General features: G+C 42.7%; 1 protein-coding gene across 7 annotated transcripts in view; it reads right to left on the minus strand.

Moving 5' to 3' along the window:
* Positions 1–18,184, minus strand: part of RASAL2 (RAS protein activator like 2) — a 162,951-nt gene that overhangs the window by 52,770 nt on the left and 91,997 nt on the right. For all 7 annotated transcript variants that reach the window (XM_056844394.1, XM_056844393.1, XM_056844400.1 and 4 more), the window contains one exon: positions 6,676–6,785. In XM_056844394.1, the coding sequence (XP_056700372.1) occupies positions 6,676–6,785 (110 nt within the window). The remainder of the gene's footprint in view (positions 1–6,675; positions 6,786–18,184) is intronic.

Here is an 18,184-nt window from a genome sequence, read left to right on the forward strand (position 1 = left end):
AGCAGCCTCTAACTTACCAGAAAATATCTGTTGAGAAGAGAGCAACCCACCCATCCCGCTTTGCGTAGAAAAAAAGCCATCCAAGCAGAGGCAAAAACACACAATCAGGAAAGCAGTTGATATTCCTTTTTGAACAGAGGGATTACTCTATTTACATCCCTAAAAGTACGTGGAGGGAAAAGGACCAGAAACATCTACCTTGCAGAGAAGACTCACACTCCAGAGTGGATTCTTATCTTATGAGGGCATTTAAAAAACAGTTGTACATTTTATAATTATCTCTCAATAGTTATACCCTATATCAAAGATACAGAAACATGTGGCATCAGAACTACAATACAGTCATTTGTGCTGAAGAACAAGTTAAACTGCTTTGGAGTTCAGAGGTGTCTAGGAAACACCGCCATAGAGTGCTGCAAACCTCACATATTTTAATGTAACGAAGCACTGTTATGACCTGCCAAGTGAGCAAATGCATTCTTAAAAAGAACCTCAAGTGCTTAGCAAGTGACAAACAATACCTCTTTTCTGCATGCACAAGGTCACAGTACTCTGTCTCACCCTCAGTGGGTTCGGAAATGGAGTATGCTAAAATAAGATGCAAATTCCCATGCAAGGAGAGCCATCAGCCGCTTCCCACCCATTTAATTCAAACAGGATCAAAATCTGCCAGCTCCACAGCCGCTACCTTCTGGAATCTAGGATGAGAAGGCAGGCAAACAAACGAGGGAGAGAGAAGACAACACCCTTTGCTTGGTTCATTTAGCTGACCTGCTACGATCATCTGCACTACAAAGAGGACATTTTTAAAGAAAGGACCCACCTATAGTAGAAAGAACTGGTGTGCGCACAGCGGTACCGCTTCATCATAAACCCCAAAGCCATGGCTACTCGATACCCCAGTGCCCGGGAGTGGCCATTCTCTGGGAATGAATTCTCTGACGTTCTACAGCTGTCTGATAATGCCATAAAATGACTTTTACTAAATCAGGAGGATTCCCACGTGGCAGCAAATCCCAAGAGGGCAAAACCCTCCCAGCTGTCCACAGTTTTAACTGCAGCCACTCACAGCATATGCATCTCATCTCAGCCATCATTCTTTCAGCCTCACCCTCCTACCCAATAAATAAAATGAAGGGGAAGGATTGTGAGGCCCAGTTAGGAAACCTTTCAGTTTCCTGGTCCCAAACCTGACATATAATAACCTGCTCGCCCTGCCTGGCTTAAAAGCTGAAGCTCTCCTTGGCTGTTTGTCAATTATTCTTCCGTTTTAAAACTCAGGAGATTTTAAAAGTGTGAAACCCTCTTAACAGCACATGCCTCAAGTACAGTTTTGTGCTCTGGAGGAGTGATTAAAATAGACAGCAGAATGGGAAAAATACAGAGACTGGTTCAGTACAGTGAGACCTCTTATAATCTCCATGGACCTGAGTAGAATCCTTCACTAAATATACAACCATTTTAAAATACGCTCAAGGCACAAGCTGGAACATGTCATGGACCATTGGATTTAGGGGCATATTTGGGTGTATCTCACCAAGCCAGATTTATCGAAAACTCTGCTGAGAAGGAATGAGCAGAGGGATTTCTAAAACACTGGAAACCACATAGGAAAGTGTTGGTGATACACAAATAGCTGGGAACAGCTGTTTTCTGCAAGTCAAAAACAAAAACAAAGCTAACAATGATGGAAGTGCATTTATCATTCTGCAGGCTCACGTCAAGCAGTAGAAGCACCACTTCTGTGTCTTACTTGGGATCTTGGGTCTGTAACCAGGAACAGGTCAGCCTGTGACACGACACCAGCAGGAGCTTGTGATGCTCCTAGAGAAGATCCTCAGGTGCATTTCATCATCAGCCCTTCATTATGAGTTTGGTCTTAGCTCAAAAGAAGCTTGTGCCTGGGTATGTGCCTTTACTTATTAGTTTCATTTGTTTTTTGAGGCCCCAGAGGATAGCTTGGTAAGTTTAACCCTCAAAGACTCTTATAAGGCTCCCTGGCTCCAGCATTTTGAACATAAGCTATCACTTGTAAATTGGAAGGTGGAAGACTTTTACTTTTCTTCTGTAGATCGGAGTAAAAAACATGTGGCCAAATTGATCTATGCTAGAGATCAGAGTTACAGTCATTTTGATGCTCAGAGGACATGTTCTCCTCTTGTCTTTTGTTGCTAGTTTTTTGGAGGCTGCAGAGAAGTGATACAGTGAGGTGTTTTTAGAGAGGGGTCTTATTTAAGTTTTATGGTTTTATTGTTCAAGACCTTGGTCTAAGAACAGGGGGAAAGAAAGAAAAAAAAATCCACAGGATAGGTCCCACACTGATGATGACTGGTCTCCAATGGCAATTTTTTGGGTCCGGTCTCTGAGTAATGATTTGAACCAGTCCAGTACACAACCCCTGATACCAGCTTCTGCCTCCCGACACCTTAACAAGATAGTAGATAAGTCCAACAAAAGCAAGAAGGAGGCATGGCCTTTGTCTACACTCAGACAAAGGTTGTCAACTAAAGCTAGCAGAAGTGTCTCTGTCCATATGCTCTCATATGTTACTGGGCAGAAATGAATCTACTTAAAATCATCAATGTATCCCCCCCCACGATAATATGTGAAGTGTCTCTGGGACTATGAAGGAACTGGGGACTCCATTTCCTGTTAGATCGCAGAGACCAAGCCAAAATTTAGGATATGTGAAGCACAGAAATTCTCTTCACTTTGGATTTTGGGTAAATTAGGATTATAAAAAAAAAACTGGTGGTGGTGGTGGTGGATAGTGATATCACGTTGCAGCACATTTATGGGAACCCTGTCGGGTTTTTAAGGCAAGAGACATTCAGAGGTACCGTAGTTGCCATTGCCTGTCTCTATGTAGTGACCCTGGACTTCCTTGGTGGTCTCCCATTCAAGTACTAAAAAGGGCTGACCTTGCTTGGCTTCCAAGATCTGCCGAGATCAGACTAGCCTGAATTTTGCAACTGGAACAAAATTATGTAGAGTTAGCAAATGTTGTATCACTGTTTGATGATTTACACATCCACGGGACATTGTAAATGTTCTATAAGAACATTCCAAGACCACGGTTACACAGCCCGGATAACCTACAAGAACCAATGAACTCTGACCGTGACAATATTTTGTTCTATAAGAACCTTTGTCTGTGTGCCAATTTTAAATGGTGAAAATAACATCTTTCGCTACAATTGCAACACTGTTTTTTACTGTCGGGGGGGGGGCAGATTTAAGCAACCAACTCTGTAAAGAGCTGTCATGGGATTCAAGAAATATTTATGAAGAATATTTTGTGACATTGTAAGACCCTCGATTGAGGGTTTCATGGGATGAGAAACTAAAGAAGAGGAGAGCATCTTGCATATAAGCCCTTGTTGGCAAAAAGATCCTTGGTACCTGGAGTACCTAATCTTGCCCTCTGGGACCAACATGCCAACAGGCTGTTTGATATGAGTGCTGAACAAGTTCAATTTTACTTTCAAAAAAAAAGAGGGGGAGAGGGGGAGAGGGGGAGAGGGGGGAGAGAGAGAGAGAGAGAGAGAGAGAGAGAGAGAGAGAGAGAGAGAGAGAGAGAGAGAGAGAGAGAGAGAGAGAGAGAGAGAGAGAGAGAGAGAGAGAGAGAGAGAGAGAGAGAGAGAGAGAGAGAGAACGAACGAACCAGGGGCACCTAAAAAGTAAGTTTGATGGGTGCATTAAAAGGAGACCACACCACTAATGCAGACGAGACTTCATTAAACATTCAGTCTCTTCAGCAAGAGGTGCTTCCCCAGTTGCACGTTATTTCTATGAGTGCCCATCAATTTCTCTTCAAAGAGGAGATATTTTTGCAGGCAACTAACACAGCACTTTCCGACCAGACGGCGGACTATCTGATGCCAAGTGGAGCCAGTACAAACATCAAGCAGACGGGTAATGCAGGCATGAAGTTAAGAATGCTGGTGTATTAGCACTACTGCTGCAGCAACCAGAGCGAGTTTTGCCATGGTTTAATAAGGCCTTGATATCCGTTCAAATCCTTGTCTCCATCCAAACTGGACCATTCTGCTGTTAGCAATTACTCATATCAGACCTCACTATTTAATCCGTTTCCATAAAAGCTTGTGATAGCTCTGCTAGAGTCTGTAAATACATGGTTCTGGGCATTTAACAAAAGCCATTTCAAACTCGGCAGAGAGACAGGACACAAGGATAACATTTGAGACAAAATACTGGCTGCTACTTCATTCTCTTTCTCCTGCCTATTGTACAGCCATAGGAACATAAGAGGGAGGGCACCTTGGGCATCTTCTAGGCATGGAGTAGGGGTCACTGTGTGTGTGTGGGGGAGGTAGTTGTGAGTTTCCTGCATTGTGCAGGGGGTTGGACTAGATGACCCTGGTAGTCCCTTCCAACTCTATGATTCTAAGAGCCCTGCCAGATCAGACCAGCGGGCCCATCTAGTCCAGCATCCTGTCTCATACAGCAGCCAATTTAGCTCTTCCTCCTTCTATCACAATCCCCAATTGTGCAGAAGAAAAATCATAATGAAAAAATAAGCCTGCTAACATAAAGCAAGCATGTTTCCATTAATGTTCATTTGCACAATGGGGTGCACAGAAACAGAAAGCCTGTTCGCACATGATTTAGCTCTTGAGATTCTGCTTAATGAGAGCTCAGCAGCAAGCCTTGCAGACTCTCATACTCCTTCTCCCAAACCCTTCATGGGGGTTACAAACACCGTAATACATAAAAGTGGGATCTCCAGCTCCCTTTTTACACTATAGACATTATGAAAGGGGAAAATAGTTAAGGGACTAGGGAAGCCATGCAAAAGCCCAAGGCCTACTCCTGAGCTCACCCAGTAGCCAAGTAATTCCTGGACGGAATGAGAATGTATTTGGAATAAGAACATAAGAATAGCCCTGCTGGATTAGACCATGGCCCATCAAGTCCAGCAGTCTGTTCACACAGTGGCCAACCAGGTGCCTCTAGGAAGCCCCCAAACAAGACGACTGCAGCAGCACCATCCTGCCTGTGTTTCACAGCACCTAAGATAATAGGCCTGCTCCTCTGATCCTGGAGAAAATAGGTATGCATCATGACTAGTATCCATTTTAACTTTTAGCCATGGATAGCCCTCTCCTCCATGAACATGTCCACTCCCCTCTTAAAGCCTTCCAAGTTGGCAGCAATCACCACATTTTGGGGCAGGGAGTTCCGCAATTTAACTATGCGTTGTATGAAAAAATACTTCCTTTTATCTGTTTTGAATTTCTCACCCTCCAGCTTCAGCAGATGACCCTGCTTTCTGGTATTATGGGAGAGGGAGAAAAACGTCTCCCTGTCCACCCTCTGCAAACCATGCATATTTTTATAGACCTCTATCATGTCTCCCCTCAGCCGCCTTCTTTCCAAGCTTATACTGTAATTCTTTCCAAGCTAATACTGTCATTCATATTGGGTGTTCTCACAAACTGAAGCATGATCAGACAAAGAAGTTTTCAATCACACTCTGTGCACGGAGGCAGGTGGGAGAAGAGAGCGCTCGTGCCCAATCTATATAATTACAACTTGTTGTCATGTCTGAATGTAGCCTGTGCTTCTCAGTATGGAAGATCAACATAGCAATTAATGCTCTAATCTAGCCAAAGGCCTCCTTGTTTATTATGTATAAACCAAAGCAAACCCATCACTGTTGCTGATATGTTACATGCTCTAACTACTCAGGAGTTCATAAGGACCTATGGCTACAGCTGCCATCCACTTTGAGAGTGGCACCCAGGACGGAAGCCTTTCCACAAGCTGCAGAACTAACAAGACTGCTAAAATGTCTGTAAAGCTTTTCTGTTGCCAAGATTTTACTTTGCCAAATGTATGTTCTTCCTTTTTATATGCCAATAAAGGCTTGTGTTGTGTTGTGATTTTACTTTGTTGCTCGGTAAACAAGAGAAAACAGTGCTATTGACTGAGGCAGTGCAGAATGACCAGGGCAAACAAGAATGCTGGCCTTGGTGAGGAGGAGAAAATAAACATGCAATAACATTGTAAAGCCAAAGACTGTCAGGACCTCTCCCCTACTCTCTGGATCATCATCACAAGAAAACACCTGAACTGGGAGATCCTACAGCTACTTGAACACGGAATCTTCCTCAACATTAGAAGATTCATCCCTCTTTAAAGAGGATTTCAGCTTTCAGAGTTAGAGAGATCCCACATTCCAATAACCACAGGATCTCTTAGTCAACAAATGATCTTAATGATGGCATGGACTATTTGTAAATCTCAGCAGTCTGAAGACTCTTGTACGTAGAATAGTCCCTGTGGCAAGTAGATTATATGATACAATTTGAGTGGTTCTGGGCAGCTGCTCCCTATCCGTGTTCTCCAGATGGCATGATATACCATGATCTCAGCGGGTGAGACATGCCATCTGGACCACTGACATAGGATGTACATAGCACAGCATCCTATAGTATTTCCCTGGGTCTCTGAAGGGGGCTATCATGCTGTATGTGGTCTGTTGATTGCAACAAGTACTATATTTCTGATAGAAAAACAGAAAGTAAGCTTTGTTTCAGCATGACTCCTCTCACCCAGTTCACTGTGTTGTGTGTATACAAACTGATGCAGGTTGCCAAATGTTTGGAAGAGGGCAGAAGAGGTTTCTTTGCTCTTCATAACAATTCTTACCTATCCTCAGCAGGTCGAAGAGATGGAAGACGGAAGCTGGTATTCCTGTCCAACTTCGACTGGCTCTTTGTTCTTTTTATTGAGCCTTTAAGCCTCTTACTGAAGAATCCCTAAAAGGAAAAGTAACAGGAAGTAAAACAGTGAAAATATTTGCTAACCAAAAAGCTCTGTCATTGGGTGCTGATTAAGCTGTTGATCACGGAAGGGACTCTGGTATCCATGACTCGGAAGGGAGTTCCTCGAGTCAAGGTACAGTTTGGTTTTCTCTAAATTTAGTGAGACCATGCCATAGTTTTTAAGACACAGAGAACCAAATAATTTCCAGAGTATCCACACATGGACCAGTATACTTGGCATAAGCAAAGAGATTTGCAAGATGTTAACTAATTTCATTGGGCTAACCCCTCCCCCCACATTCCTTAAGAAGACACACAAACTTTGTTGTCAGATTTGCTAGTCTGGCCCTACTCTCAGCTCAATAGATTGAGGGCAGATATTTAAGTGAAAACCTATTTCAGTTTATGGGAATTATTAGTAGAGGAAGGAGGAGTCTGTCTTATTCAGCCATTTGTTGCCTTACAGATGGTGTTCTGTTGCTTGAAGACCTCATGAGCTTCGGCACCACTAAAATTGAATTCCAGACACTTATTTGTTTTCAACGCCACACAGCAGAAGAAAGCAGAAACTGCATTCCAATTTGTCGTAAATTCAAAATTAAATTGTTTTGATGCTCCAAGTACTGCTGCTTTAAGAGTTTTGGTTTTCATTTCATATTTTTTTATACTTGACATTGCTATTAAATAACTGAATAGTTTTAATAGCATTTTATTCTTACTGTAAATCACTTTGAAGGCATTTTAATTGAAAAGGGTTATGTTAAAAGTGAAATAAAGTCAAATAAATCGGCGTTCTTTCACAGAAATCCAACACTTGAAGTGAACTTCAGAGGTTAAAATGGACAATGGTTTTGAAGGATCACTAACTGAATTTAGCCAACTTCTCAAATCAGTTAATGAGAGAAAATGAAGACATTAACCTCTCATTTTAAAAATGATAGGAAAAAGCAATAGGAATGAGGATAATGGGGGAAGGTTTCCTAGGGTGAGAATGAGAAGAAAGCAGCATTAATTGAAGTGTATTTACAGCAACATACAAATGGTTTGCTGGACCTGTCCACTGAGGCTTTAAAAATTGCTGTGATAATCATTTTTCCCCCCTACTGAGGGGACCCACACAGTCTCCTAAGATTTTTGAGGCTTAAGTTTGTTTTGAACTATAAACATTCCCCTCAGTTTCCAGGTGTTCTACAGGTAGCGAGTGTATATGCTTTGGGTTCCCTGCTGAGAGGTAAGTTTTGTGGTGCACAAAGAGATTATTGAGATCACTGAGGCTGGATTAATATATAAACACCTAAGATGATTTATTTATTTACGGGCTGGTTTTAAAGGAACAAACCAGCAGCACGGATCTCCAGGTAGACAAAGTAGCTTTAAACTGGTTACGACTTCAGAGAGTAGCTAGGCTTTTCTACAATGCTTTTAGGCATAAGCAGACTTTTATTGACAGGCCACTAGGTTGGATCCTCTCTCACACATAGGATTCCATCCACACCAGCCTGCCCTTTCCCCAGAGTCAGACTAAATTGTACAAGGTCTGCTCATGCCTAGTCAGGCCTAATAAATGGGGTACTCTATTCTGTCCCAGAGATGGAGCTAAACCACTCTGCCACACTACCAGGCAGAGCCACTCGTCACTGTCTGCTCTTTTTCCTGAGCCAGGTCTGAGCTGTCACTGCTTGCTCCCTGAGGCGGAACTCAGCTCTCCTGAGCTTCCCTCCAACATCCCATCCCCCTTCTGAAAGGTGACTGGATGCTGAAACAGCACTCCTATGGGCTCATCTCAGTGGCTTTTCTCCCCTTCAAGGGCATGGCAGCCTCCTGTCCATCACAAATGCAGAAGCAAATAATCAATACATGTCTTAGACTCTCTTGGGACCAGCAATGGAATTCAACTATAATGATCAAGGGGTACACATAGGAGACTCCAGAGACAAGATGCCAACAAGGGATTTATAAATGCTAATGATAGTTAATATGATACCTAGAGAGGCCAAAGCACTACACACACATTATCTTGTAGTGATCCTTGTAACTACTCTGAAAGTTAGGTCAGGTACCTATACACCTAATTCTAAACATGGCCCCAGACTGTGGATCAAAAATATGCACAATATTTACAGAGAAGGGGGATTTTTCTATAAACCTGAACGTTGCACCAAAGTTTGATACATGGCTTGGAAGTTACTACATCCAGACCAATCCCAAATACAGGGGGAATAATGGAGGTCTCTAAGTCTACATAATGTCAGCATTTTAAAAAAATCAGCATACATTTACTTTTAAAAGAATTAACATTTCATGAAAAATTTCGGCTTTAAATTCTTATCTCATCATATTTGACCTTCTTAAATGTCCTCTTTCTGGAAACACATCCTTTCCCAGAGCAACCGCTTTAGAAATAGTGAAATGTTCTTCAGATTTACTTTACAGCTTGAAATCAATGATTTCAAGGGGCTGAACCACTATTCAGTCATTTTTAGTGACTATTTGCTACTCTTCGCAGCTACTTTTGTACTAAGGCGGGCATTTTAAGTCTGTTTCTTTCCTATACAAGTGGATGCATTTGTAGCCTGGAGTATAGGACCACTGCTGAAGTTGCCATCAAGCCTAAAAGCTTCTGCACCTTAATAGCATGTTGGTACCTGCACTTTTTGAAAGCTGTTACCAATTTCGGAATAGCCCGAGCTCTCAAGAGCAGGGGAAAGAGCCTACCCACCTTGGAATGCAGGACTGCTCCAATGAACTCAATTTTTTGTACAGGTTACATTCTTGACTTTGTGAAATTGAGCACTAAGCCCAATGACTCCAGGAGGGTGACTGTAGCATGCACATTCTCAGCTAAAGCATCATAGGAACTGGCAACCATCAGCCAGTCATCCAAATACTGAAATATGGTACTATTATGTAGTGTTAGGTATCCCACTGGGAAACCACCAAGGAATACCAGGGTTGCTGTGCAGAGGAAGGCACTGGCAAACCACCTCTGTTAGTCTCTTGCCATGAAAACCCCAAAAGGGGTCGCCATAAATCGGCTGCGACTTGACGGCACTTTACACACACACACACACACACACACACACACACACAGGTATCCCATAACCTCCCCTACACATTTTGAGAAAACTCTCAGGGCCATTGCGAGCCCAGGCAGGAGCACAGTATACTCATAATGTTTGTTGGTACAAGAAAATCTCAAATATTTCCTGCAAGATATGCATAGAAATGTGAAAATATGCATCCCTGAGCATCCAACAAAACTCTCCATACAACCTCTCCCCACGGCAGCAAAGAGAGAACAGAGAGATGGCTGCTCTCACACCCTTCCATCACATAGCCATTTGAGCAGGAAGAGCCGTTGTCTCCGGCACGAGGCAGAGGTGGGAGTGACCCCTTTCTAGAAGCTTTCCACTAGAGTTTTGTGTGGCTGGCCTGTACATGCGCAATTTCCATGTGGGATTGCACAGAGACCACAAAGATGAATTCTAGTTTCTTTAGGCATCATAAGCAGAGGTACACCTTTCCAAGTCCATTGATGTCAACGGTGTAGCTCTACTTAGGATTGCAATATTCATTACTTTATTTACCAGTTTTACATCCCACTCTATCCTTCTGTGCTGCTGCCATACAAATGCTCACTCCTGCCCCACTCACTGTTGCCACCCCTACCCCTCTATTCCCTTTTCCCACTGAACCTGCACACAAGCACAGACATGGCAGTGATTTCACTGCTCCTTTCAACAGCACTGGACATCCCCCCCTTCCTCTCACATTTCCTTTCCCTTCCTAGTTGCACTATAATGGTCAGCAGGGGAAGGGGGGAAAAGACTGGGGTGGTGGTAGCACATGGTAACAAGCTGGCCCTTGACATTCTGAAAGTGGAGCTCAGCTCTGACCCTTCCCTCGAGCGCCGATGAAGGGACAGTCTACATGGACATCCCCCCCACAGCCATGCTTTAGACTTCCCTTTTACTAGATTAAAACAGGTTTACTTCAAATACAGTCTAAAGGGGATAGCCCTGAGAATGCCATGAGTTGTGCTCAGAATGAGCACTTCATCATGTGGAGTTCCTATTAAAAACCCACAGTATGGGCACAGCCAGTCTGGATGCTGCCCTACAGAGTATTTAGTGTAACAATTAATCCACTCCTACCCTTGGTTTCTCTCTGGTTCCATTATTTTTCTGACCTGGAACTACTCCCCACCACCACCCTATCTGATTTATGAAGCCTGTGGTTGAGCTTCTTGAATGTGACCCTGATTTGCATATTCAGAGCCATTGCTGTAGCTTTCTCTCTGCCTCCTTTGGCTAGTCTCCCAACAATCTCAAAGATTCTCCCCAACACATTAAGCATCTTGACTGTCACAAATCTCTACCCTACTGCATCTTCCAGACAATGCCTATACAGCTTGTGACCTAACAAGGAGAAGGCATTCCCTCTGTACATGCAGGTGAGCCCACCAGGCAGTCAATAAATCTGTTTAATCAAAAACAGCAGCAAAATTATGTAGCTGCAGAATATGATAGAGAAGGAAAATATTGGGGAAAGTATTCAAGAAGTCACTAAAAAGTGAACACCTCATAGGAAAAGCATGTGCTCTCTTGGGGAGTGAAGTAACCAGTTCTCAAAATGTGAGGAAGTGAACTCAAAGAACAGGAATAAAAGGGAGGGGAGGTATTCCCAGGGTTAAATGCCTCCAATGTTAAGCTGTATCCAGCTTCACCCTCTGGAGGTAACCGCAGGGCTAAAGAAATCTGTTTGGCACCAACTGATTTGGGGTCTGTAAAACTAGAAGAAGGCGGGGGAGGAAGCATCAAGTAAAAACAGCTGACCAGGCAAACTGAAACAGATGAAACTCACCGGCACATTTGGACAAATAGGAAATGAATTATGGAGACATACTGATACTCGGTAACAACAATAAATTCACTGAAAAGATTACTGAGAGGTTACTGTACAGATATCTATGAAACAGTCTGATCAATCCACAGCAGGGAAAAAGGAAAGGGAGGTGGATGCATATTTGAACAAAGGATGGGCCTAGAAAAAGAGACAGCAATACAATCATGTTTCATTCTAAGCTTTGTCTTTTATCTAAAGGGGGGGGGAGAGAGAGAAGGCTGTGTTTATACTCAAAGGAAAGTTAAAACAATTGAGAATTTAGCTTAGCGCTTCAGACAGCAGCTGGGCTCTGCTCCTCAATCTGCTTCATAACATATACGCCAAAGGAGAATGAGAGTGTTTTTTAAAAGCTCAGCAAAAAACACACACATCCCAGAAGTTTTTTCTTGAGGCAGCACATAATCAGCCTGTAGAATTCAGATGAGATGTTTGAGAAACAAATGTTTCGCTCAGCTTTCTGAACACACATGTATTTCTATAAGGAGGAATTTAAGAAGGAACAACAATTGCCGTTGCATTAGCCAAATTTAACAACAACAGGAAAGCAAGCCCTCTTACTCTGGGAGCAGTAGCACACTTTATGGCTGCAGGAGCCCCCCCCCCCAACAATTCAGTTTGAACTGTAGGTTGAAATCTTTGGGATTTGACATTTATGGAACTGCCCAGGAACCAGAGAACACGAGGAATGTTAACACACTAGCCCCCTAAGACTTCCTGCATCACCAGACAAGTGCTTAGAATGGAGAACACCAGCTGCTGCACTCATACAAGGTCCAGCTCTTAAATTCAATGCCAATAAGGTTGCCACAGAATGCTTAGTGCATGGGAAACAGCTTTCTTTAACTCAGTACTGGCAGGGAGGCCTTAGGCACATGCTCAGGGACACCATTTCGGCCATCCAGACAGCACCTCAGAGGCAGGAGCAACTGCAGCTAAGGCATGATATAGAAGGCTGGCTTCCTGACTGTGGCAGGCCACCCAGAAACAAACTGCCTCACAGGGCAGGACAGGCCCTTGGGCCCAGGGCAGGACAGGCCCTTGGGCCCAGCAACGAGACTCACCTGTTGGGTGAGCACATTGAGACCAAAGGCAGAAAGGTGCAGTGAGGATGGCCTCGGCAACAGGGCAGCCTTTGCAGTTTGGCCCAGGGAAGCTCAAAGGGTATAGAGGCAATAAGCCCAGGTGGAAGAACACCCGGGTGTTCTCTGTGCTCAGGTGTTTTGAGGCACGGCAGGGAACAGAGGAAAAGAGGGCAGAGCTTAAGGGCCCGATGTGAAGCTGAGGCTACAAAAAGGAAGAAGAAACGGGAGGAGGCTGGAAGGAGGAGAAGATGGCAGAAGTTAAGAGGCAGATTGCCACGTTGTGGCTCTTTGTCTATGTAGCACAGTGTGACCCTGAAGTAGGTGAAGTGCACCACATCTTCATGGGTCTAGATTGATAGATAAAGCAACCTGCATAAAGAATCATTGACTGGTCTCGTGATCTCAACACCCCATGGACTTCAGGAACAGTGTTCTCCTGCCCCCAGAAGGCACTACACTAACACAGAAAACTGATTCTGGGGCTGAAAAAGGGCTCCAGTTAAACTCTAGCAATGATGCAAAACACATCAGTTAAAACTGTTTTATAAACCTTCTGGAAAAAAAACTTTTTATAAACCTTTTTTTTTAAAGTTAAGTATCACTAAAATGCACAACAAACTTGAGCTCCTGATGAGTTGGCAAAGTAACAAAGACTATACTTTTACAAATCGGTATGAAGAGAACCAGCAATAACCATCTTTGCTGGAACTACAAAATTTTACTGAGAAGATATTCAGTGTTATAAAATCTTGTTGCCAAAACTATCAGCACTGACTTAACTTTCAAATGTACAGGATGACCATGAGTGGGCAAGGTGGACTGTCCCACTGGTTGAGCATCCTCTGTACCTGTGTGTCATCTGCCCCTTTACCCCCTACTCAGTCCTACACAGCTGTAGCCCATCTCTTAAAGCTGCCCTCCAAATGGTGGAGACATCTATGGAAATGGGCCTAAAGGTAGGAAAGCCTGTGCATAATTAATAAACTTTTCTTTTGTTTGGCTCTGGAGAATATGTTCCTATTTCCCTAAGTCCTATACTATCATCACACAGCTTTGCTTCTTAGATAGCAGCTGTGCTGGTTGTTGCTCACCCATGCATTTGTGGGCTTTTGCTTTGGGGCCTATAAAGCATGGCAACTTTTGCCCCGTTCCTATATTGGCACCCAGATGAGTTTGAGATAAGGCTGCAGATTGGTGTAATGATTACTCGTTTTACAAGGGCGCAACATGGCTCACCCAAAGAAGTGATATTTCCAAATGTTGTTCCTAGCAACAAGGGCTTTTGGGGTTTCCTTATCCGGTAAACAATTACCCAAAGACCATTTATTACTTTACCGCTTCCTCTTGGCTTTCCCAAATTACTGTTCCTTCCCATGTCACTGTAGTGATTCAAAGAAGGGAAGGTGGACAGAAGCTTCCAGGTCTGTGGGATGCTGGCATGGACCCAACCTTTCTCCAAGTTGCTCTCCTCCAGCTTAAGGAGACTTCCTCCAACTTAACTGGCTCTTCAGTGTTACGGAAGAGCTGAAATAAAGCTAAAGCATTAAAGGTGGAAGGGAAAGGCGTAAAAAAAAACACATATTAAGGTTCTAGAAGGCTGAAAACAAATAAGAATTATTAATGAAAGAATTGATTTTGGGGGGAAGGGCATTTTTTTATACACTATGGGGGGGGGGGAAGAACAACAGAAAAATATGGAAAACAGCACATGAATGTTATGACTGAATATGGCAACATAGATATGCTTTCCCAGCATTGTGAATCCAAATAATTATTAATCAGCTTTCATGTATGACAACCCCCATGCAGTTCAGAATCTCAAGGCCAGTGTGCTGGGGTAAATTCAAGGAAGAGCTTCACAAATAATTAAATAGCTAGGAAGATTCATTTGTGGATGCTGCGCCCTGCATAGTAAACTACGAGAAAAAAGGGACTTGTGATAAATTTCTGCCTTGGAGAGTATTTGAAAAGCACGAAGTCAAAGCAAGAAGATAATGTTAAGCTGAAACAAATTGGAACTGTGGTGCAACAAAGGAAAATTTAGACTACATGTCAGGAAAAATTTCCTAGTGCTGTGGTCCATTACATGCTGGCTGCTCCTCTCAAGAGAAGAAGAGAAAGTGCCTGTTTCCTGAATGTTCACTGAAGAATTTATGGAGGAGCAGTAAGTTGTATTGGCAGGAAAGATAAATAACATCATGTCTTCTGTATCTCTGAGAGTGTTGTTGTTTGATGAACAAATTGCATTTCAGAAGAGAAATTGCATAATATGAACTGAAAGACAGTGGGTTTTTTACCCGTATGACACTGGTCTGCGAGACCTAAAGGTTGGAAATTTAAAGATACTCAGCCTAGGGAATCACTTGGCAATTTTTCCCAAAAAAGTAATGTGACGGAATCCTCTGACTGGCTGCCTACATGCAAAGATTTAATTTCTGCCAGGTCTTTCTTTGTGAGCTAAGGGCACAAAGCCCTTGGTACTACTATATCTGCCCTGTACCTCTTTCTCCTTGGAACTGTCAGTGAGCAGGTGAAAGCCCAGGAATGCATTAAATGCCTTTAAATCTGGTGTTTCCTCCAATGACATGCTGTTTCTTTACCCTGGTAACAATGTAATGTAGTCCACTTCCTAGTCCCCCAGGCTTCACACATCAAAGCCAGGATGCCCACTTGCAAGAGAGTCCTTAGAGCAGGGGAAAACATATACCCAGGATGGCATTTATATTTGTTGTTTGGCCACTGCAACCTACAGGAATACCTCGGCCCCTAAGAACCCACCCATGCTCACTTAGATCATCTGAGGAAACCCTGATGAATATTCTGTTTACTTTGGAAGCATGTTCAGTGGCTGCCCATAAGAGGGCCACCACTGTTGTGACACCATTTTGTACGTTTTTCCTAAGGATATCCACATGTTCACCTTTCCTCCTTTAGTTTAAAAGGCAAAAGACATTCTTGCTTTCACCTACCCTATGGCAATAGCTAGCTAACCGAACTGTTACCCTTTTTGAAGCTGACTCACCTAGGGATGTATTTTTACTATTTTTTCTTGTGTTTGTTGCATTTGACGATCTGTTTAGCATCATTTTTTTTATCGTAAATTGCGCTGCGGAAAATATATTTTAAAGGGGCATTACATTTTTAATAGGAATAAATAAAATCACCACCATGTATTCTGGAAACCATTTTCACCCTATAATGGCTCTCTCCAGGAGAACTATTTGAAAACCTAAAGACAGAAACCATCAATGCAAAATGAACATATAGCGCAGAACTCCTCCAGACTTAAAATCTGTGCTAACTGCAGACCAGAGGAATAAGAAGACAGGAAAAGACCAGAAATGTCTTCTACATAAAGAATGCTGCATAAAGATCACAATATTCCAGAGAGTCGTCTTATTGAATGCAATAGGAAAACAAGTCTGGGAAGTTGTGAAATCCCACCCAGGTTTGACCTTCAATTAGGCTGGCTGGATTCTTTTTTTTTAATTTCACTTAGTATGCTTTGAAGAGCTAAGAGGCAGACAAGTGCTCTCCTTGTAACAATTCTGTTTTGAAATGAAAACCTAACCAAGGAAGTGAGCTCTCTCTCTTCCCGCTCAGCTTTGCCCATAGGGACTTCTAAATAAACATCTTCCTTTCGATTTCTTCAAGGATGCCATACTAGGCTTCCGGGCCCATTTTTATTTGCTACAGTTCCTCTTTAGATGGATGGAGGAGGAGTAGAGGGAGAAGGGAAGAGAGAATGTGAGACAGAAAGGCAAACTGAGGAGTCACCTACTGGCTCCACTTGATGGTTCTAAATAGTTGAGGAGATGGTTCAGGGGATGGCTGGTGATTAATTATCTTTGATAGCTCTCATCTACAGGGCTGCTAAATTTGGCTGTTCCCAGATTTTAGTACAAGCACACAAACGGGACAGAAAGCATTACAAAAGCTGAAATATTAGGAAAGCTGGTATTAACTCTACCCTTTTTTACCCCATGTCTGGTTTTAGCCATTCTTTCTTCCTCTTTATTTGCACCAGTGCTTATTTGATTTCCCCCCCACTTAGTATTTTGCTTTCCTCATCTCTTCTTCCTTCCTATATAGTGGGTGCTTCTGAATAATGGTGTAAGAAAAAGAATGTGCTAAAATAGGTGAAATTATCTAACACTGAAAACGGGATTAAAAAAACCCTGTTAACTCTTTGTCCAAGTTTTTTTCTTATGATTTCACATTATGGAAGACAACAGCTTAAGCATTTGTACAGAGTGTTCCAAGCTTTTCACATACTGTTTTGGTAATCCTTACAATAGCCCTGTAAGGCGGGTCAGTATTAATAGCCCCATATTCTAGATGGGATGAGGTAAGACTGTGAGTCAGTGGCTTGCCCAAGACTGCCAAGTAAATTTATGACTGAGATTAGATTTGAAATGAGGACTTTGTGGTTCACAGGTCAGTTTCAGTCACACTATCATTTTTTTTCTTAACTGACAAAACTAGAAGGTAAATATCACATTTTGGATATTGACTGTTGGATACAGAGGCTGGAAACTGATCCAACGAAGAAGGGGCTGGATAAAAACTGAACAAAAATGAGAGGCTCTAGGAAATACAAGATAATGTGATTGTGCAATAATCATCTTACTAAAAGCAGAAAAACTTAAATATCTGGAACAGCGAGGGAAGCTGAATTCCATCGGCTTCTAAAATAAAAGTGGCTCCCAAGCCCATCACAAGAGATGCTATTTAAAGACTTTCTTCCCTTCCCCCCCCCCTTGCAAAAAAGAAAAGAAAAAGCAGTACATTATGTAACCGTAAATAAAAATTCCAAGTGCTGGACAAAGGCCCATTAACAATTCTACAGCCGAGTGGCATTCACTGTACGGACAACACTGTTTGGTGCGTAGACAGACAACTACAGAGAATATACTGGAAGTGAATGCTCTATTTAGAAGTGAGTTTTGAAAATAGATTGACTGTAATTATTTTTAAAAGTCTTTATTTCAAGACTGCTAATCTGTTCCCGGCCATTACATCACACTTGCATACCCAGGAAGTGAGGGTAAGAAGAGGCTGCATTTCAGTTTACTTAATTTTTTATCTCATCTCTTCCCTTCAAGGAGGCTCAGGTTAATTCCATTTTGTGCTTACAACTCCTCTTGGCTGACAGGCAACAACTTGCCCAAGATCATCTAGTGAACTTTAGGGCCAAGCTAGAATTTGAACTCAGATCTCCCTGGTCCAATTCCAACATAATACCCACTACACTACACCGACTAGGAAAGGGGAAGTTTCCCCGTCCTATGGCCATTTTGAGGCAAACCATGTTTTAGGACCCAAAATATTCTGCCAGAACTCGTGAAGAAAGAGGAAGGCTACTCAGCACCTGTGTGGTATCTGAAAGTGCTGTTCCTCAGCCCA

This window comes from Euleptes europaea, chromosome 2 (genome assembly GCF_029931775.1).
Source record: "Euleptes europaea isolate rEulEur1 chromosome 2, rEulEur1.hap1, whole genome shotgun sequence".
Classification (NCBI taxonomy): Eukaryota; Metazoa; Chordata; class Lepidosauria; order Squamata; family Sphaerodactylidae; genus Euleptes; species Euleptes europaea.